This window comes from Oryctolagus cuniculus, chromosome 7 (assembly GCF_051225735.1).
Source record: "Oryctolagus cuniculus isolate XC-2025 breed Fujian yellow rabbit chromosome 7, ASM5122573v1, whole genome shotgun sequence".
Lineage (NCBI taxonomy): Eukaryota > Metazoa > Chordata > Mammalia > Lagomorpha > Leporidae > Oryctolagus > Oryctolagus cuniculus.
Genome location: NC_142873.1, coordinates 22782199 through 22803929, shown reverse-complemented (window position 1 = coordinate 22803929; position 21731 = coordinate 22782199). Strand labels below are relative to the sequence as shown.

Here is a 21731-nt window from a genome sequence, read left to right as displayed (position 1 = left end):
AACAGTTACCCGGTTGGGGCCGGGGAGAGCCACGCTAGTTAAAATGAGTGTAATAGCAAAGCCGGGTGAGTTTGGGAAGATGCAGTTTAGGTTGGGGGAGTTGATTTGTTTCAGGGGAGCAAGAAAACCCACAGCAGAATCCCAGGGTTGCAGCCAAGACAGAGCAGGGGAGGAAGGGAGAGTGGATTTCAGGGACATTCCTTCCAACCAGCAGAGCTGTGTTGGCCAGTGTCAGGCTGATGTACTTAAAATCAGCACCCCGACAGGCTGACATGGTGGCACAGCAGGTTAAGCCACCACCTGTGATGCCGGAATTCTTTATGGGTCCCGGCTGCTCCACTTCCCACCCAGCTCAATGCTAAGGCACCTGGGAAGGCAGTGGAAGATGGCCAAGTCCTTGGGCCCCTGCCACCCGTGTGGGAGACCCGGATGGAGTTGCAGGCTCCTGTCTCAGTCCTGCCCTGGCCATCACAGCCATTTGGGGAGTAAAGCATCAGATGGAAGACACCTCTCTCTCTCTCTCTCTCTCTCTCTCTCTCTCTCTCTCTCTCTGTGTCCCCTTTTCTCTCTGTAATTCTACATTTCAAATGAATCCTAAAACAAAACAGCACCCTGAAAGACATGGTCGCCAGCGTGGGAATGAGAAAGAAGGTGGGAGTCGGGGAGTGGGGGAAGCTTTCTTTGGCTCTGTCTCGACTGGCAGTTCATCAGAGAGGTGAATGAGGAACAGCGGCATTGCCATGAACTTCCGGTCTCCCCTGGGCTCTGTGTTAAACTCAATGGAAGTACAGAGAGACAAGTCTTCTGGGAAGATGTCACTGTGGAGAAAGAAGAGGTGCCTTTGCTTAGGTCTGGGCACCCCAACTCACTACTAAGTAGAGGGATACATCTCTGTCTAAAGATGCTCTTCAGAACAGCCTTCTGCTAACTCAACCAAGACCTTCACCATATGGATACAGAAGACCAGACTTCAAAAGAGTGTTGTCCTTAAGAAGTGAGAGGTCAAGTCCTCGGTGTGATTTTTTTTTTTAAAGATGTATTTATTTATTTGAAAGAGTTACACACACATACACAGAGAGAGACAGAGAGAAAGAGAGAGAGAGAGGGGTCTTCCATCTGCTGGTTTACTCCCCAACTGGCTGCAATAGCTGGAGCTGCACTGATCCAAAGCCAGGAGCCAGGAGCTTCTTCCAGATCTCCCACATGGGTGCAGGGGCCCAAGGACTTGGGCCATCCTCCACTGCTTTCCCAGGCCATAGCAGAGAGCTGGATCGGAATTGGAGCAGATTAGACTTGAACTGGTGCCCATATGGGATGCCGGCACTGCAGGTGGCAGCTTTACCTGCTATGCCACAGCACCGGCCTCTGGTGTGATGGTTTTACAGTGTTAGATACCTGCTATGGAGGCTTACTGATTTGACTAAGTATTGTGGAAACTTCAGGCTACAAAAACTGAAATTAAAGCTGTGTAAACAGTCACAACACCAATCAAATAAGGCATGAAGAGCCATTTAAAAAAAATCATGGGCCCGGCACTGTGGTGTAGCAGGTAAAGCTGCCACCCACAGTGCTGGCATCCCATATGGATGCTGGTTCCAGTACTGGCTGTTCCACTTCTAATCCAGTTCCCTGCTAATGTGCCTGGGAAAGCAGTAGAAGATGGCACAAGTGCTTGGGTCCCTGCACCCGTGTGGGAGACCTGGAAGAAGCTCCTGGCTCCTGGCTTCAGATTGTCCCAGCTCTGACAGTGGTGGCCATCTGGGGAATGAACCAGCAGATGGAAGACTTCCCTGTCTGCCTCTGCTTCTCTCTAACTCTGCCTTTCAAATAAATAAATCTTTTTAAAATTTCATTCAATCTTTACATAGGTAATAAAATAACGTAATAGGTGATCCTCAAAGCTCAGAATGATACACATCAACACATCTCCCCCCCACCAGTCCTTCCAGTAAAAGTCACTTTAATCAGTCTGTCAGTCTCTGTTGGGACAGAATGGATCATACACATTGTCAAGGACTCCAGGTTAAAGACGTTCTGATCTTGACGTTTGTCACCTGGCTTGTTGTTCAGAACCACACTCAGTAATGTGGATTCTCCACTCAGCCTGGCATACAAACCCCTACGGACCAATGCTGAACTGGGACGAATGAGGCCACAGGGTCTATGTACTGGCCTGGTATGGCCCAGGTTTGTTAGATGCTGTGTTTTATAACCCCTTTACATCTTCAGCCCGTTCCTTGCTTTGCGGGGTCACGAAGTGTGACTTCTTGATAGGGCTTGACACTCAGTCGTGTCACACACACGGTGGCTGCTGCAATTTCTCACTTCCTTTCCCTTTCCTTTCAACAAGCATGGAACTGAGGCCACATTAAAGGAATGGAGTACCGGCGAGAGTGAAAAGATCCAGAATTAAGTTCCTGTCTGGGGGGGAGGGCATTGTGGCATAGAAGGTTAAGCCCCCGCCTCCAGGGCCAGCATCCCACATGGGTGCCGGTTCAAGTCCCGGCTGTTCCACTTCCAATCCAGCTCTCTGCTAGTGCGCCTGGGAAAGCTGCAGAGGATGGCTCAAGTGCTTGGGCCCCTGCGTCCACGTGGGAGACCCAGAAGAGGCTTAACCTACTCTACCACAGCACCAAACCCAGTAAAAAGTAAATCTTTTTTTAAAAAGTTCCTGTTCAGACCACTCACTGGGCCATGTGACTTTGGCCCATCTTCAATTTAACTTCTCCGTCTGTGAGACAGTGATTAATATCTACTCTGCTAGTCAAAAAGCAAGGATCAATTGATATGAGAAAACAACTTCCAAAACAAGTTCTTCTTGCACTTAATAGACAAAGAGTAGGGGTTGGCGTTGTGATGAGGTGGGTGAAGCCACTGGCTGCAATGTCAGCATCTCATGTGGGCACCGCTTCAAGTCCCAGCTGCTCCATTTCTGATCCAGCTCCCCGCTAATGCACCTGGGAAACCAGTGGAACATGGCCCAAGTTCTTGGGCCCCTGCCACCTACATGGGAGAGACCCGGATGGAGTTCCTGGCTCCTGGCTTTGGCCTGGCCCAGCTCTGGCCATTGTGGCCATTTAGGGAGTGAATGAGTGGTTAGAATAACTCTTTCTCTGTCTGTCTCTCTCCCTCTCTCTGTAGCTCTTTCAAATAAATCTTTCTTTTTTTAAAGACAAGGATTAGAGTGGTCACAGATGGAAAGGACTCACCATCTCCCAAATCAGTGACTCTCCAAAAACTTCCTCCTGGGGTGGCCATTCGGTGCAGTAGCTAAGCTGATACCTGGGACACCCACATCCCAGTTCGGAATGCCTGGGTTCAAGTCCCAGTTCTGCTTTCAAAGCAGCTTCCTGTTAATGCACACCGGGGGAGACAGTAGGTGATGACTCAAGTCCTGGGGGCCCTGCCACCCATGTGGGAGACAAGGATGGAGCTCCAGGCTCCTGGCTCCTGGCTTTCGCTTGGTCCAACCCCGGTTGTTGTGAGGCATTTGGGGAGGGAAGCAACAGATAAAAGATCTCTCTCAAATACATAAAAATTAATAACAAAGAAGTTCAAAAAGAGCTCCTTCTTCTCACATCAGCACCAAGGCCAGATGCTCCGTCTCATCTGCTCAGAGCTGGCTGCCTTCTTCACCAACAGAAAACTGTGGTTCTGCTGAATCCGCGAGCAGGCCGATTAGGAGCAAGCACCTCGCCTCGTTGTCTAGACGGGATGCTTTAACTGGCCACAGGCTCTGACTTGTCCTGCTCTGGCTACTCCACTCCTTTGGGAAATGCTCCTACGGCGGCGTTTTCTTTTTAATCTAAACCACATCTCTGCTTGGGCCTATGTCACACTTCACCATTCGGCCTCTCCTTCATGTATTGGCAAGCAGTTCCAACGAAGCATTCAAAAGCCAGAGCGGACAGGTCTCTTCCTCCAAGTTACCGGCCGGACAAAGTCCTCTTTCAGTGGGCAGCGTCGGCCCTGTCCGCGGGTACCCTCTGGTGGCAGCAGCGCTCAATTGCAGACACCGCGAGGGCGGTGCGGGGTGCTGCAGCGCCCCCTTGCGTTCTTCAAGTACAAGCGCCCAGGGCAACGGGACCAGGAGCAGGTTGGGGGAGGGGGCGGTGAGCGCACTGGGTGCTTAAATTGTGAATGCACTGGTTGGACGGGGCGGGAGTTGGAGGGGGATGTTGCACATAAGTGTCTTATAGACTAGTATGCACGCATATAGGTTTCTGTCTGTTGTGCCCAAGTACTTGAACTCTGTGTGTTGTGCTCAGCGTGTGCTGTGTGTGTGAGCCACCAGTTCACACGTGGGTAGGCTGGTGGTGGGGAGGTCCGTGCCTCCAGTGCAGGGCGGAGTCCTCACAGAGGCGTGAAATTGGTTTGGAGCAAACACATTATGGAAAGCAATTACCGGGGAGAGGTTCTGGGCCCGCGGGACCAGCAGCCAGGAGGCTGGGGAGGAAGCTCCCTGGCTCACAAGTGTCTGCATGTCTCACCCCAGAAAGGATCTTTCTAGCATTGCCTTGCTAAGAGGACAAGGCATGAGGGTGGGCACAGCCCCCTAGTGCTGCTCACTCCACACCCCTCCTCCCCTCCCTCTCTTCCTGCAAAGGGCGACCTATGGAGTTCTGGCTCCTGGATTCCACCTGGCCCAGCCCCGGCTGTTACAGCCATCGAGGAGTGAACCAGCAGATGGAAGACCTCTCTTTGTCTCTTTCTCTCTCTGTCGCTCTCTTGTGAGATAAGTTTTCCAAAGAGGCATCCTATTATTCAATGCTCTCCCCATACAGCCAGAACCCCTCCCTTGGAGAAGACACACTTGTGAATTCTTCCCAGACTCCTGCCCTGTTCTCTGCCTTCCTCTCCACACCTGCAGCTTCTGCCCCTCACTTTGTTTTTTTAAAGATTTATTTGAAAGGTGGAGTTACAGAGAGGCAGAAGCAGAGGGAGGGAGGGAGGGAGAGAGGGAGGGAGAGAGAGAGAGAGAGAGAGAGAGAGGTCTTCCATCTGCTGGTTCACTCCCTAATTAGTCACCACAGCTGGAGCTGTGCCTATCTGAAGCCAGGAGCCAGGAGCTTCTTCCAGGTCTCCCACATGGGTGCAGGAGCCCAAGGACTTGGGCCATCTTCTACTGCTTTCCCAGGCCACAGCAGAGAGCTGGATTGGAAGTGGGGCAGCCAGAACTCAAACCAGTGCCCATATGGGATGCCAGCACTGCAGGTGGCAGCATTAATGGTTACATCATGGTGCTGGCCCCCTCACTTGTTCTGAATCGGTTTCATTGCTCCTTGCATTCTAGCTGGTTGTTCACACACTTCTCTCACAGGGTAGATTGAAAATCCACTGAGGACAGAAGCATGTCTCATGCATAGCAGGGTAGCTAGGACCTAAACCCGGCAGCTCAAGAAGCGGATGAGATTAATTAGGATTTCCATCAAAAGCATCCGCAGGACTCTTGGGAGGGGCCCCCCTTGGGAGTCAGGATTCCCTTAGGGAAGGGCTCCACCTTCCCCAGGCCAGGAACCCACATGCACGTGGCCAGACCTGCCCTCCCCCTGAGCACAGCCCCCCGGAGGGGACGAATAGGCAGCTGCGGTTGAACATACCCAACACAGACCTCTGGACTCCTGTTCCTTCCTCATCTCCCCACCTTGGTAACCAGCGCCGTCACCCATGCAGTCGTTGGAGCCCAAACTGCTAGGGGTCACCCCGCTGATGTCTTCCTTCAAGCCCCATCATCGCCCCATCGGTTCTCACCAGCTACTACCCCAGCTCTTGCCTGACCACTGCTGTGGAGACCACCTGGTCTCTCTGATTCTCTGGCCAGAGAGATCTTCCGATACCTAACCCCCTTCGTGCTATCCCCGCCCCTTCCCCACTCTGCTCTCACGGCTCCAAGAGGAAGCGGCCTGGTCACTCCTCTGTGGCACCCCCCTTTGGCGTCTCTCTCCTCGGTGCTCCCCACCATCTGATGCTGCCCCCCTGTTGGCCGTTTCCTGCTCCCACTAGCGAGCAAGCTCCAGTGCATCTGCCTGCCTGTGGTGCCTGGAACAGGGTGGGTTCTCAAAGAATCCTCACACCCAGGACGGGGTGGGATCTCCAAGAGAGTCCCCCCCCCAGCAGGCCCTGAATAGTGAAGACCCCCCCCCACTACTTCCTGACCTTTGACCTTCACCCTTGTGACATGGGGCCAGTGGATTCAGGGTCAGCCCGGAATTTCTCCAGCTGAGGGTCCCACCCATTAGCGGACCCTCCAGCTGGCCTGGCGCCCCCAGGCCCCGGAGTGGTGGTGCCCCTGAACCTTCAGTCCAGACAGGCAGGTGGGCCCCGGGTCCACCACTCACCTCCACTCCCCTTCTCATCTGCCTCTCACCGTCCTCCAGGGCTTGGCACTCAGCTCCTCGCAGCCACCGGCTTCGAGTCCTCCTGGCCCAGCACCCAGCCTCGCGCCCTCCCGCTCCCACCCTTTGACACCGCTAGCTCTGGCACATGCGCACTCCAGAGTCCTGGGTAATCTGTCCGGCGACCCTTGACGTCACACGTCACAGTGCACCTGATTGGCTGCTCTGCGGCTTCCCACAGCGCCCGCTTCCGCCTGTGGTTGCTGGGCGGGTCCCGGCTGCTGGGGCCTCTGTTAAGTTTGCTAAAGTCTTGGGACTGTAACGGCCCTCAGAGACCCTACTGCTTTCTTGTTTTACGGGTGCAGAAATGTGGGCTCAGAGAGGGCAAGTGACTCATGTTCCACTATATGTTAGTGGCAGAGTGAAGACTAGAACCCGGGTCTGTCTGCTCAATGTCTGGTTGCCAAAGCTGCATTTAATAGCGAGCGCCCAAAGGAGGAGTGCGCAGGTGCTGCGGCACAGCAGGTTAAGCCACTGCGGTGACAGCTGCGTCCCATATCGGAGCACCGAGTCCTGTCTGCTCCACTTCCGATCCAGCTTCCTGCTAATGCGCCTGGAAGAGCAGCAAATGATGCTTGGGTCTGGGAGACCCAGATGCAGTTCCCGGCTCCTGGCTTCCCCATGGCCCAGCCTGGGCTGTTGGGAGCATTTGTGGAGTGAACCAGAGAAGAGAAATCTCTCTTCTCTCTCTCTCCACTGTTATTCTGCCTTTCAAAGAAATAAATCTTCCAAAAGCTTTTTTTTAGATTTATTTTTATTTATTTGAAAGACAGTTACAGAGAGAGAGATAGAGAGAGAGAGAGATAGAGAGAGAGAGAGAGGTCTTCCATCTACTGGTTCACTCCCCAAATGGCCACAACAGCCAGAGCTGGGCCGATCCAAAATCAGGAGCCAGAAGCTTCTGCCGGTCTCCCACATGGGTTCAGGGGCCCAAGGACTTAGGCCATCTTCTACTGCTTTCCCAGGCCACAGCAGAGAGCTGGATCAGAAGTGGAGCAGCTGGGACTTGAACCGGTGCCTATATGGGATGCCGGTGCTTCAGGCCACTCTGGCTCTGCCCATTCTTCAGTCCTTCTCTGGCACTGTCTCACCTGGTGGCCATTCTGCCATTTCAGGGGTCCCCAGGGACAGCTTGGGAATCCCTCACCGCTTGATGGCTGCCAAAGTGGATAGGTGAGGCAGCCGGCACTGTGGGGGCAAGTGTGGCCCCCCATAAGTCAGTCCACCCTGACTCCAAACCAGCTTGCGGAAGGCCTGTTGGAGATGGCGCCAGCAAACAGCAGATTTTTAATGCACGTACAGAGTTGGCCGGGCTAGGGGGGCCCTCAGGAGAGCCCCAAGAGGAGTGTGTCACTTGCTGTAGGTCCCAACTCCTTCATCACCCGCCCACAGAGATGACGGGGCCGCCTGGCCCTGGCCGTGCAGAGGGGGTGCCGCTGATGGACTTGGGCATCCACTTGCAAGTTCTCTCGAAAGGCACATCTGCAAGGAGAAGTGTGGATGCGGTGGGTGGGGTGGGGCGTGGTTCTGGCGAGGGCCCATCCCGACCCTTCTCTCACCTCCCACCGACCCCCTACCCACCCTGTCCCCAAACGCTGTGACCAGGCCTCACCTAATAGAGCACATCTTCAAAATCAAGCTGCAGGTAGCGGAGCAGACGGGGCGGGAGGGGGAGGCGGGGCAGGGCGTGGGCCAGGCAGCCGGCCAGGTGAGAGCGGAGGGCGCAGCGGCTCAGGTGCTGCAGCGAGCGGGGCTGCCTCACCAAGGCGAAGAGGGAGCCGTAGAAACGCTGGTGCTTCTGGAAGCAGAAGGAGGGGCTCGGTGAGGGGCAGCCTGGGCAGATGGCGCCCGTTCCTCCTAACGGGCAGGGCAGCCACCACTGCGGTGTCTACAAGGAACCTGCTAGAAGCAGTGAACACGTTGGGTGTTCACTCTGCAAGTCCTCTTCTTCTGGGACCTGAGTGGGTCTCTGGGGGACTGACAGGGCTGCGTTGTTGGGGGTGACAGCCCCTCAGGACTGGGCCGAGTGACTGCCCAGGGTTCTGGGGTCTGACCTGCAGAGTTTCAGGGGGCACCAGGCCCACGGCCTCCTCGGGAAGCTGCACGACGCTGTAGGTGTTCATCAGGACCTCGATGGTCCGCGGGGATGTGCACCAGCGCTCCAGCACCTACAGGAGGCAGAGACGAGCCAGGCTCCCAACCGGCCCATGCAGGCTGGCCAGACCACTCTAGCACAGCTGCTGTGGCTTGCGTTTGGTCCCCCAAAAAGACAGATCGAAGTTCTAACCCCTGGTGCCGACAACGTGCCCTTTGGAAATAGGGTCTTTGCAGATAGACTCGGGTTACGGTGATGTCGCTAGGGTAGAACCCTAATCTAGCCCTGGTGTCCTTGTGGGTTCCAGACCCATCCAACAGTGGGGAAGGCTGGATGACAAAGGCAGGCATTGGAGTGGGGTCTGCAAGCCGAGGAACGCCAAGGATTGTGGGCAACCACCAGAAACTAGGAGACAGGCAGGAGACAGCGTTCTCTCAAGGCCTGCCAACACCTGGGTTTCATGCTCCCAGCCTCCAAAACAGAGGGCCAAGCTACAGTTGTCTCGGGAAGCCAACACCTAACATTTCTGTTGTGCCTCACTGAGACGCTTTCCAGGGATGAACGCTTGATCCTTGTACCCGCACAGTGTGAGCTCTTACCCTCGGTTTGCAGACAAGTGAAGCCGAGGCACTGGGAAGTCACATAACTTGCCCTGTGGAAGGTCCGGCAGTCCCAGCCTGGCAGAGCAGCTGCTTGCCCTTAACCACTGCACCATCCTGCTCTCCTGCCTGCCTCTGCACGGTCTGGGCTGGATTTTCTGCCAATCAGAAAGGGGCCCCAGGCCACGAGTTGGAGATGTTCAGCAGATAAAAAATCAATCGGAGGCTGGCGCTGTGGTGCAGCAGGCTAAAGCCGTGGCCTGCAGCACCAGCATCCCATATGGGTGCCGGTTCTAGTCCCAGCTGCTCTGTTTCTGATCCAGCTCTCTGCTATGGCCTGGGAAAGCAGTGGAAGATGGCTCAAGTCCTTGGGCCCCTGAAGCCATGTGGGAGACCTGGAAGAAGCTCCTAGCTCCTGGCTTCAGATCAGCTCAGCTCTGGCCATTGCAGTCATTTGGGGAGTGAACCAGTGGATGGAAGACACCTCTCTCTCTCTCTCTGGCTCTACCTCTCTCTGACTTTCAAATAAATAATATAAATCTTCAAAAAAAAAAAAAACATTCGGGGGCCGGTGCTGTGGCATAGCGGGTGAAGCCACTGCCTGCAGTGCCAGCATCCCACATGGCCAAAAAAGTCTCAGCTGCTCTTCTTCCAATCCAGCTCTCTGCTGTGGCCCGGGAAAGCAGTAGAAGATGCCCAAGACCCTGGGCCCCTGCACCCGTGTGGGAAGACCCAGAGGAAGCTCTTGACTCCTTTATGGCCAACTGGGGAGTGAAGCAGCGGATGGAAGACCTCTCTCTTTCTGCCTCTTCTCTCTTTGTCATACTTTTTTTTTTTTAAGATTTTATTTATTTATTTGAGAGGTAGAGTTACAGACAGTGAAATGGAGAAACAGTGAGAAAGGTCTTCCTTCCATTGGTTAACTCCCCAGATGGCCACAAAGGCTGGAGCTGTGCCAATCTGAAGCCAGGAGCCAGGTGCTTCTTCCAGGTCTCCCATGTGGGTGCAGGGACCCAAGGACTTGGGCCATTTTCCACTGCTTTCCCAGGCCATAGCAGAGCTGTATTGGAAGAGGGGCAGCCGGGACTACAACTGGAGCCCATATGGGATGCTGGCGCCGCAGGCAGAGGATTAACTTACTGCGCCATGGTGCCGGCCCCTCTGACTTTCAAATAAATACATCTTAAAAAAAAAAAAGCTCAATCAGGGCAAGCATTTGGTGTAGATGTTAAGGAACTGCTTGGGATGCCCATATCAGAGTGCTGGGTTCAAGTCCCTGTTCCACTTCCACTTCCTGCTTCCTGCTAATGGGCCCCTGGGGAGGCAGCAGGTGATGGCTCAAGTGTTGCGTCTGTGCACCCACGTGGAAGACCCAGACTGAGTTCCTGGTTCCTGGCTTCAACCTGGTCCAGTCCCAGCTATTGTGGGGCAGTCGAGGATGGAAGATTCTCCCTCTCTTTTTCTCTCTCTCTAATTCTCTCTCTTCCTCCCTCTCTCTCTTCTTCCCTCCCTCCCTTCAAATAAATAAAAATATTGTTTTTAAAAAAGCTCAGGAGTCATCAGTGTTTTAGCATAATGGGTAAAGCTACCACCTGTGACACCAGCATCCCTTTCCCATATAGGCACCAGTTCACGTCCCAGCTGCCTCACTTCCACTTCCAATCCAGCTCCCTGCTAAAGGCCTGAGCCACCACTGCCATCTAAAGAGTGAACCAGCAAATGGAGGCGCACCCTCTCTCTCTCTCTCTTTCTCTTTTCCTTTCTCTCTGTAATTCTGATTTTCAAACTAAAAAAAAGCACAGTCAGTATATGGAGCAGAATCTGCCCAATTTGGAGAAGGGGTCTTGGGCTCTGCGGTGAGGATAAGGAGCCAGGAGGGCATTGAGTGAACAGGGACAAGCAGCCAGACACCTGGTGTAGGAGGCCCCATGGCAGCTGTGGAGGGCTTTTGGTAGGAACGTGAGTGGGATGAGCTGGAGCCAAATTCATTCTTTCATGTTCTAATTCAGCAAATATTTCCTGAGGGCCTACCATGAGCCCAGCGCCGGGGATCCATCGGTGAGGAGAACAGACAAGACGCTTCTATTTCAGAGGGGAGACATTACACATAAATCGGCACTCGGGGACTCGCTACTGCAGAGTGGGGTCAGGGCACTGAGTGTGGCTGGGGAGGGCACCGTCCTGGATGGAGGGGTGGATGGCTTGGTGCAGTGAGGAAAAAGGCTATACATGCAGCTACAGCAGCCACGGAGGCACCACCCACATGGCCAGCACATGGCCAGCGAGGCAGCCACAGGCCAGACACACGCAGGTGCCAGGATGCCTGTGGTGCCTGCACTGGGACCCTGGTAGCTCCTCCATGCTTTCTTCACTCCAGCTCCCACTGGCCCTCAAACTGCAGGCAGTCACCACAGAGCCTGTGCAAGATCTGAAAACAGCCAAGTGCCGTCTCCCAGGCAGTGTCCCCCCACTTAACCTGTGCCTACCCCAAACACACACAACTGCATATAGCATTGGAGCGGGGAGGGGGGGGGACGGGACGGGGAGCTGTTCAATCTCCTGCGTCTAAGGAGAGCTGCTTCTGTCTGGCAGGCTGGGGCAGGGGGGGTTGTGGGAGCAGCTGGAAGGCCATGCTTTGTCTAGGGCAGAGGGTCTTTGGAGCAAACATTTCATACACACAGGCCCTCTGATTCTTGCTCTGTATCTGGGCTATGCATACCATAGCTACCATAGCCCCATCTGTCCAGGGCAGGCCTCTCTAGCCAACTCCTTAGAGATAGGAAAGAGCATGCTGGTGACTGCTACTGCTGTCTGCTGTCCAGGCTGGCCTTGTCCTCCTCCCTGGCCCCATGTGTATCCCTGCCTCTACACTCTGCTCAAGAGGCTCACTCTGGGGGGGTGGGGTGGGGTGGCGCTGTGGCATAGGAGGTAAAGCTGCCACCTGCAGTGCTGGCATCCCATGTGGGCTCCGGTTCAAGTCCTGGCTGCTCCACTTCCGATCCAGCTCTCTGCTATGGCCTGGGAAAGCAGTAGAAGATGATTCAAGTCCTTGGACCCCTGCACCCACGTGGGAGACCTGGAAGAAGCTCCTGGCTCCTGGCTTCGGATTGGTGCAGCTCCAGCCATTGCAGCCATTTGGGGAGTGAACCATCAGATGAAAGACTCTCTCTCTCTCTCTCTCTCTCTCTCTCTCTCTCTCTCTCTCTCTCTTTCTGCCTCTCCTTCTCTCTCTGTAACTCTGACTTTCAAATAAATAAATAAATCTTAAAACAATAAAGAGGCTCACCCTGCCAGGAATGCTAGCTCCTTCCCCTGCCTTCTTGTCCCAGGTCCTGCCTCCCCCAGGAAGCCTGTGTAGCAACTGCAGCCTGCATTGCTTCCCATGTCTAATGATACCTTCTACTGAGATGGTGCCTAATAGCACAGCAAATGCTTTCACAGACATTATTTACCCTCAGAATGTGTAATGCCAGCTAACAGGTATCAAGCACTAACTGGAGGTTAGTCCCTGACCAAGGGCACATTTGTGTTAATTCTACTTCCCACACTAACCCAATAAAGCAGGTGCATTGCTTTACCTGTGTTTACAGATGAGAAAACTGAGACTCAGATAAATTAAGCAACTCACATAGGCTCACACAAGTGGGGTGTCTGGCTCCAGGGCCTGTACTCTTAGTCACTGCTGGGGGCACTGAAGGACCCCAAGTAAAAGTAGCCTGTGCGTCCTCCTTTCTCCATTTGGCTCCTACAGCTTTTCATCCCTGGAAGGTGGAGTCTGTATCACACACAAGGAGCTTGGGATTCAAAGGGTTTCAGTGACTTGCCCACCATTGCACACCAGACCCTGGGGGCAGGGGTTCACCACAGCTAGGTCCCTGCTTGGGATGTCTGCCCCCTCATCAAACTGCCTGGTTCAAAGTCCCAGCTCTGCTTCCAATCCAGCTTCCTTTTTAATTTTTTATTTTATTTTATTTTATTTTTTTGGACAGGCAGAGTGGACAGTGAGAGAGAGAGAGACAGAGAGAAAGGTCTTTCTTTTCCGTTGGTTCACCCCCAGTGGCCACTGCGGCCAGCGCACTGTGGCTGGCACACCACGCTGATCCGAAGCCAGAAGCCAGGTGCTTCTCCTGGTCTCCCATGGGGTGCAGGGCCCATGGACTTGGGCCATCCTCCACTGCACTCCCGGGCCACAGTAGAGAGCTGGACAGGAAGAGGAGCGACTGGGACAGAATCCAGCACCCCAACCGGGACTAGAACCCAGGGTGCCGGCACCACAGGTGGAGGATTAGCCTAGTGAGCCGCGGTGCCGGCCCCAATCCAGCTTCCTACTGCGCTCCCTGGGAGGCAGCTGTGATGTCTCAAGTCCTTGGGTCCCTGCCACCCACATGGGAGACCCAGACTGAGTCCTAAGCTCCAGACTTCAGCCTAGCACAGCCCTGGCTATTGCAGGCATTTTGAGGAGTGAATCAGCAGATGGAAGATTTTTTTTTTTGAAAATTTATTTTATTTTTTGAAAGACAGTTACAAAGAGAGGTAAAAGCACACAAACAGAGAAAGAGGTCTTCCATCCACTGGTTCACTCCCCAAAGGGCCAAAATGGCAAGAGATGAGCAGATCTGAAGCCAAGAGCCAGGAGCTCCTTCCAGGTCTCCCATGTGGGTGCAGGGGCCTAAGCACTTGGGCCATCTTCTACTGCTTTCCCAGGCACATTAGCAGGGAGCTGGATTGGAACTGGAACAGCTGGGACTTGAGCCGGCGTCCATATGGGATGCCGGCACTGCAGGCCAGGGCTTAACCCACTGCCCAATCTGTCTCTCTGCCTTTCAAATAAGATGAAAATAAATAAATATTTTTAAAGCGCCAGCTCCTGGGTCCAGGTCTCCTGAGTGCCAAATCCAACATGGCAAATCCTAGAGAAGTGGCTGGGGCTGGCATGTCATCACCGAGGGTCCTCCTTGCAGGACAGGAGCCCTGAGCCAGAGAGCTGCTGATCACGAGAAAGGAACAGATGGGACCTGCTTGCCCGCTAGGTCCCCAAGACAGGCTCAGGAGGAGAGCAGGGCGCTGGGCAGCCCTGTGGGGTCCGGGGGAACCCTTTTGCTGCAGCCTTGCCTTGCCCCCCTCCCGCCCGACGGGGAAATCATTAGCTGTCAGAGCCGCAGTCAGATTACAGGGAATTACTCGGCTCCTAATTATCTGGTGTTAATAGGAGATTAATTAGTGTTAATTGTTGATTTTCTTGTATTTTCCCAAAGGGGAGACCAATCTGCCGAACTCTCGGGCTGTTTAATTTGGTCTTGCTTAGGAATCCAGACAGATGCTTCGGTGTTCGTGAGGGAAGGGGCAAGGCGGGGACAGCAGGGTGGGCCCAGGGCAGGGACAGGCTGGGCAGCACAAGCCCCATCGTGGCAGGGTGGACAGGGGATCCGCCCACAGCCCAAACCCATCTCCCCCATCTCCTCCCAGCACGGGTGACCCCACCCCAGGCCCAGGCTCCCAGGGGTGCCCTCCTGAGCTGACTCAGCATGGGACAACCCCTCCCCCCTGCCAGGCATCAGGAGTATAGAGCTTCAAGTGAGACCCTGTACAGTAAAAACCTGACAGAGAGAGTTGGGGCTTCCCCAGGCATTGGGACAGCGGCCGCTGTTTTTGGAAGATGGGATCCTGGCTGTTTTCAGATGTTTGGGAGGCCTTAAGAGAGGGGTGCACGCTCTGCCCTGGCCAAACCTCTCCTGTGGCCCAAGGTGCCTCTCACTGGTGGACTGCACTGAGGGTCAGAGCCGCCTCAGACACTGCCTCTAGCCACTTGCTACCCTCACACCACACCCTGCCATCCACATTGGCTCTGACCCCTCCTGTCTGTTCAGATCCTTTAAAATCTGGCCCCACTCCTGGATCTCACACACACACATGCACACACATGCATGCACACATGTACACACATATATGCATACGCAGGTGCATGCACACACATGCTGCCTGCTGGTACCCTCACCTATACTCCCACGTGGACTTTGCATACTTTGTTAATGAAGACAGAGGAACTGCTTTACGGCCCATGTTCCTGCTACATTCCAAAGCAAGCTTCAGCGCACTTCTAGGTCCCCTGTCCCCTTACCAATGTGGCCCTCTTGTTGCCTCCAGCCTTCATACCTTGGGGAGGGCCCCCGGCCAGACTCGGACAGCGCCATGGTTGAGCAGAGCCCGTACCATGCGCTCTGGGCTCTGGGCCAGGGCTGCTGCCGGGCCCTGCAGAGCACAGTGCAAGGCTGTGTGGCCCCCGTAGTCCATGGCGTTAGCACTGACGCCACAGGACAGGAGCAGCTCCACCACAGCCGCGTGGCCACGGCGACAGGCAAGGTGCAGGGGCCGCAGCTTGTCCTGGTCGGCAGCGTCGGCGTCTGCTCCAGCCGAGAGCAGCAAGCGGCACAGCTGGAGACAGCGGGTGCTGGTGGCCTCGGCGTCAGCGGGGCACTGGCAGCGGGCATCGCAGGCGGCCAGGAGAGGAGTCCAGCCTTCAGCATTGCGGGCGTCGGGGCAGGCCCCCCGTCTTAGAAGCAGGTCTGCCAGCTCCACGTGGCCAAGCCGCGCAGCCACGTGTAAAGGGGTCTCCTCTTCCTCCTCAGACCGACCATCCACTCTCGCCCCAAACTTGAGGAGCAGCTCCGCACACCTGGTGAAGGCGAGATGGAGGTGGGCACAGACCCCTGCCTTCCTGCCGGCGTGGGCAAAGCAAACAGCAGGGCCCGCGGATGGCTCCTGGTCCTGCCCCCGCCCACTTCCCTTGGTCTGTCACTGGTCATTCCAGCAACGTTCTGCAGGACCCCCAGTGGCTTTTTTTTTTATTTTTATTTTTTTGACAGGCAGAGTGGACAGTGAGAGAGAGAGAGACAGAAAGGTCTTCCTTTGCCGTTGGTTCACCCTCCAATGGCCGCCACGGCCAGCGCGCTGCGGCCGGCGCACCATGCTGATCCGATGGCAGGAGCCAGGTGCCTCTCCTGGTCTCCCATGGGGTGCAGGGCCCAAGTACTTGGGCCATCCTCCACTGCACTCCCTGGCCACAGCAGAGAGCTGGCCTGGAAGAGGGGCAACCGGGACAGAATCCGGTGCCCTGACCGGGACTAGAACCCGGTGTGCCGGTGCCGCAAGGCAGAGGATTAGCCTAGTGAGCCGCAGCGCTGGCCCCCAGTGGCTTTCTTTAAAGCCCATGCTTTCCGCAGGAAGAGTCTGCTCGTTCCTCCGTAAGCGGTCACCACACAGAACAGGTGCGCTTCTAAGGGCTGTGCGTGGATCAGCTCAGTTCACGCCCACAACTGTCCCACTCACATCCCAGGTGAAACCTCCAAGCCTCTGCAGGCTTCACACGGCAAGCCAGGGGAGCACCAGGCACTCAGGGCCACGGGCAGCAGTGCAGCTCGAGGGCTCAGTGTCCTGGGACTAGGAGGAAGCTGGGGCCTGGGGCCTGGCAGGGGCCTAAATGGAATTGGGGGGAGTGGGATAAAGAACAGCAAAGCCAGAGGTGACAGACCAGACTGGCTTTAAACGGCCTTGGGGGGAAATGGCACAGGGGCGGGGCATGAGGGTCACAGCGACAGGTGCACCAACGCTCAAGGCTGAGACAGCTTAGCTTCTTGGAGCTCCAGTTTCCTCAGGTGTCATATGGGGACAATTAATAAGACATTGGTGGGTGCCAGCAACTGTGGTATAGTTGGCTAAGCCTGTGCCTGTAGCACCAGCGTTCCATGTGGGCGCTGGTTCAAGTACCAGCTGCTCCTCTTCTGATCTAGCTCTCTGCTTAGGTCTGAGAAAGCAGTACAAGATGGCCCAACAGCTTGGGCCCCTGCACCTGCGTGGGAGGCCCAGAAGAAGCTTCTGGCTTCCTGGCTTCGGATTGGCCCAGCTCCGGCCATTGCAACCATTTGGGGAGTGAACCAGCAGATGGAAGACCTTTCTCTGTCCTTTCTGTGTCTGTAACTCTGTCTCTCAAATAAATAAATAAATAAAAATGGCAGCCTTTGGTGGGGATGGGGGGTGTGGGTGGAGACAGATCGCAGGCACTCATTACACCTTCCTGGACACCCTTCTGTGTGTGTGAGATTCTCCATAAGGAGAATAAGAAAGGAAGGAGTGATTCTCACTGGGGTGACCTTGGGGAGTCTGGGCTGCGGCACGTCCAGAACTAGAAGTGTGGGATTGTGCAGAGCCCTGCTGGCCCACACAGCAGCCGCCACTTGTGCTGTTACTAGTCCTACGGGACACGTGCTGTGAGGGTCAGTGCACGCCAGCCATGAAGACTTAGTACAAAAGAATGTGAAATATGGAACGCCTCTGTCTCTGTGTGTCCCTCTCTGTTGTTCAAGTAAAATTAATAACTTTTTTTAAAAAAAGCTTTAAAAAGTTCATGGAAAATTCAAATTATCCTTTTAAAAATTATTTATTTATTTATTTTTATTTGGAAGGCAGAGAGATGGAGAAGAAGATCTTTCATTGGCTGATTCACTCCTCCCCCCAAGAGCTAGGGCTGGGCCAGGTCAAAGCCAGGATCCAGGAACTTTATTATTATTATTTTTTAAGATTTATTTATTTTAAAGTCAGAGTCACAGAGATAGAGACAGAGAGAGAGGGAGACAGAGAGAGAGAGAGAGAGATCTTCCATCTGCTGGTTCATTCCCCAAAGGGCTGAAAGAGCCAGGACTAGGCCCGGTCAAAGCCAGGAGCCAGGAGCTTCCTCCAGGTGTCCTGTGCGGGTGTAGAGGTCCAAGCACTTGAGCCATCTTCTCTGCTTTCCCAGGCCATTAGTGGAGAGCTAGATTGGAAGTGGAAGAGCCGGGACACAAACCAGCGCCCACATGGGATGCTGGTGGTGCAGGCCGTGGCTTTACTGACTACACCACAGCACCAGCTCCCAGGAACCAGGAACTTAATCCAGGTCTTCCATGAGGGTGGCAGCAGCCCAGTACCTGAGCCAGCATCTGCCCCCTCCCGGGGTCAACATTATCAGGAAGCTAGAGTTGGAAACAGAGCTAGGACTAAATTGCTGCTATGGTTTGAATGTGCCCCACAAAGTCCACTTGTTAGAAACCTAGTAGGGTCCAGCATTGTGGTGAAGCAGGTAAAGGCACCGCCTGCAGTGCCGGCATCCCATATGGGCGCCGTTTTGAGTCCCAGCTGCTCCACTTCTGATCCAGCTCCCTGCTATGGCCTGGAAAAGCAGTGGAAGATGGCCCAAGTCCTTGGGCCCATGCACCCATGTGGGAGACCCGTAAGAAGCTCCTGGCTCCTGGCTTCAGATCAGTGCAGTTCTGGCCATTGCGGCCAATTGGGAAGTGAACCAGTGAATGGAAGACCTCTCCCTCTCTGCCTCTCCTTCTCTCTCTGTGTAACTCTTTCAAATAAATGAATAAATCTTTAAAAAAAATTAGAGACCTAGTAATTGGAAGGAGGTTTGGCAAGGTGGTTAAGATGGTGCTTCCCACATTGGAGGGCCTGGGTTCAAGTCCTGGCTGTGCTCCCAACTCCAGCTTCCTGATAATGCACACCTGGGAGGCAGCAGGTGATGGCTCAAGTGATTGGGTCCCTGCCACCCATGTGGGAGACTCGGATTGAGTTCCTGGCTCCTAGCTTTGGCTTGGCCCAGGTCCAGGTCTTGAGGGCATTTGGGGAGAGAACCAGCAGATGGAAGATATCTCTCTGTCATTTTCTCTCTCTGTATCCCTGCCTTTCAAATAAAATAAGTAATTAAACAAAAATCTGACAATCCCCATAGGGATTTATTATGGGTTGGAGGTGAGGCCCTCAGGAGGTAATTAGGTTAGAAAAAGTGATTAAGGTGCAGCCCCCATGGCTTTATAAGGAGATGAGGGACTGACAAAGCCACTAGCTCTGTCACCCCCTGTGACGCCCTTGCCAGATTACGATGCTGCATGAGGCCCTCACTGGATGCTGAGCTCCTGCTGGTGCCTTGAATTTGAACTTGAACTTGAACATCCCAGACCCCAGAACTGTGGGCCAAAGAAATTCTACACTTTATCAAATTACCCAGTCTTGGGGATTTTGTGGTAGCAACAGAAAACAATCATGAACGTGGCTCCCAGTAGCTGTCTACTGGATCACCCCCACAGACAACTCCTGGAATCCTCTGGGGCTGAGAAGGTTAACGACCCCAGTGACACCTTCAGAGGCGGAAGGAGAAGCCAGCAGCATGCGGTGAGTGGAGGGGCCTCTGCTGCAGGCTGAGCTAGCTCATAAAGTTGCCAAGGCTCCCGAAGCTTCACCAAAAACTGCCCGTGGCGGGGACTCGGCTCCTGGGGCTCCCTGTACAGAGGCTGACGTTACCTGGGTCCCTGCAAAGGAATCCTCCCTGCAGTAAACACCACATGGACACACTGGGGTGTCCCCAGCCTGCTGCTTGGGAGTTTGGCTTGTGAGAGTCCCTTTATCTGAGGGTGCTCTGCCCACACAGAAGTCACACCTGCCAAGCTGAGAGCCAGACCCTCCCCTCAGGGACACAGCAGGCCCTGTCCAGCCTGTCTGGAGCATAGGCCAGTGAGCCCCCTGAAGGCAGGACCCCCAGATGGTCGCTCCTGTATTTAGCACAGTGCCTAGAACATCAGACAAGCTTAGACAAAATACAGACTTTACAGTGACACCCTTCCCCAGGGGAGGTTTACATCTGAGCCCCTTCAACACCCTCCCTCCCCCTGGGGAACCAGAAAACTGTCCCAAGTTCAAGTTCAGGTCACTGCAAATTTCCAGGGCAGGGAGGAGAGGGGTCAATGGTTGGATGGCTTGGATGGGGAGTCTTTGCCTCCTGATCCCTGGCCCAAACCAAACTCCTCCCCCTACCCACAGAGCCTCTGACTCGCCCCCTGCTCCCTGAGAGGGTCTCCTTGTTCTCCCTGAGAGCAGACTCAGGCCTGGGGTGAGGAGTCACTCACTCAACGGTGCCAGCCCCCTGGCAAAGATGCAAAGGGCGTTTCCCATCCTGGTCTGGGAGGTTGGGGTCAGCGCCCGACACGAGCAGCACATGGACGCAGGCGGCATGGCCGGCAGCACAGGCCTCGTGCAGGGCAGTGCGGCCCCCGGGGGCGCTGTCCGGCCGCGCTCGACGCCTCAGCAGAAACCGCAGAACGTCCGTGTGGCCGCGGCTGGCTGCCACGTGCAGCGGCGTGGTCAGCTCCTCTTCGTAGGTTAGGGACCAGAGTCCTAGGGGAGAGAGGGACATGGGCCTCAGATGCCGATGGGAGGCAAAGCGTGGTCTTGAGTGGGCTGAGACGGCAGGGGTGGGACGAGGGCGCCCAGAGCTGGGGCTGCAGCCTCCCCTCTCCCGCTCAGGCCCCCCTCTCAGGGCACCCCCACCCTGCCCCGGCCCATACTCAGAGCACGGATGTTGAAGCGGAAATCCCTCCATCGCTCTGGGTCGCTGGTGTCAAAGATGGAATCAGGAGCCAGGCCGGTGCCGGAGTCCGAGAGGATGCGGGAGACGGAGCCCACGTCCCCAGCCAGCAGTGCCTGCCAGAAGTCCAGGGCAGGTCCCGTGGCCGTGCGGGTGACGATGGGTGCCGGGCCAGACTCAGGCTGCTCCTCGGACCCCCTATTGGGCTTCTCCACCAGCCTGGCACAGAGGGCATGATTGTCACCGGGCAGCCCTCCCTGCCCCCGGCACTCCTCCGGGGCCCAGCTCATGAGCACGTGGGGAGGGGTGCAGAGGCAGAGGCCACCCAGGTAGGAGGGGAACCCAGACCGACGGAGGCAGAAGGGCTCCCTGCGCCAAGCTCCGGCTGACCTGGCCACGCGGTGCAGCGTGAGCTATTCTGGGCTCCGCATGACTTCCCTCCTGGGCCAAGGCTAGGCCTGGCAAGCAAGCTCTGGGGTGGGGGAGAAACAGCCAGGGGCTTCTCCTTTCCCTCCAGCCCTGCAACCTCTGTGTCTGAGGCCATGAGCCCAGCCCCCGAAGGCTCCCCCTGTGGCCCCTCACCCCTCTGGTGGCTGGTCCAGCGAGGTTCCGCGGCCCGGCTCTCCAGCAGCAGGTCGGCTGTGCTACAGGGGGGGAACAGCTCCTGCAGCCTGGCCAGGTCCCCCGTGTAGAGGGCATTCTGCAGGGCCATGTCACGGCACAGCAGCGGGCAGGCCGGAGCCGAGGGGTGGCACCCCCATCGGTGTCCCCCCTGGGCAGGAGACTGTCTTCCCTTGGGCATGGCTAGCTTCTGGGAGAGAACCCGGAAGCAGTGGGACCCAGCCCAACACTGCTGGTGGCCTGGGCAGGCGGGCGCTGGGCCCCAAGCCAGGTGGGCCCAGTGTGGGAGGAGCAGGCAGCACAGGCGGTCAGCGGTCAGCTATAAATAGCCTCCAGCTGTGCCAGCTGCTCCGGGGTTGGGGTGGGGACAGGGGAATTAGGGAGGAGCAGGAGACCAGAGTGCCGGGGGAGCCCTCCACCCCCAAGCTCCACCCCCAGGGCTCCAGGGTTAAAAGGGCCCATTCCCAGTCACACTGTCCAACCCACCCAGGTCATCGTCTCATGGTGATGAAGGAAAACAGGGCCCAGGGAAAGGAAGCCGTTTGCCCAAGAACTCACAGGTGACTTGTCACGGATCTCCAGCTCCTCCTCCTCTGTCACCTGGTTCGCCAGACTAGCCTCCAGCT

At 55.6% G+C, this 21731-nt stretch overlaps 1 protein-coding gene across 4 annotated transcripts; it reads right to left on the bottom strand.

Moving 5' to 3' along the window:
* Window positions 1-7652: 7652 nt before the first annotated feature.
* ASB10 (ankyrin repeat and SOCS box containing 10) lies at window positions 7653-21368 on the bottom strand. Of its 4 annotated transcripts, none has more exons than XR_016210402.1 (6): window positions 20465-20881; window positions 20027-20294; window positions 15208-15762; window positions 8450-8563; window positions 8008-8193; window positions 7653-7877 (listed from the first exon to the last, which is right to left on the bottom strand). XR_016210402.1 is itself a non-coding variant. In XM_089299515.1 (6 exons), the coding sequence occupies exons 1-5, from the start codon at window positions 21284-21286 to the stop codon at window positions 8008-8010; spliced, it is 1308 nt and encodes a 435-aa protein (XP_089155641.1). In that variant the 5' UTR covers window positions 21287-21368; the 3' UTR covers window positions 7653-7877. The 4 variants fall into 4 exon arrangements, 3 of the variants coding, with proteins under 3 accessions (XP_089155641.1, XP_051714306.2, XP_089155640.1); XM_089299515.1 differs by lacking the exon at window positions 20465-20881 and adding an exon at window positions 21067-21368 and having other exon boundaries at window positions 15243-15762; XM_051858346.3 differs by having other exon boundaries at window positions 15243-15762; window positions 20465-20884.
* Between the last annotated feature and the right edge of the window lie 363 nt (window positions 21369-21731).

Bases quoted from the DNA above. Each gene is read 5' to 3' on its own strand.
- ASB10 (XM_051858346.3), bottom strand. From the start codon at position 20,774: ATGAGCTGGGCCCCGGAGGAGTGCCGGGGGCAGGGAGGGCTGCCCGGT. The intron at 20,295-20,464 runs GTATGGGCCGGG...TCTCTCCCCTAG, and splicing joins CTTCAACATCCGTGCTCTGA to GACTCTGGTCCCTAACCTAC. The intron at 8,194-8,449 runs GTCAGACCCCAG...TTCTGCTTCCAG, and splicing joins TGCCCCCTGAAACTCTGCAG to AAGCACCAGCGTTTCTACGG.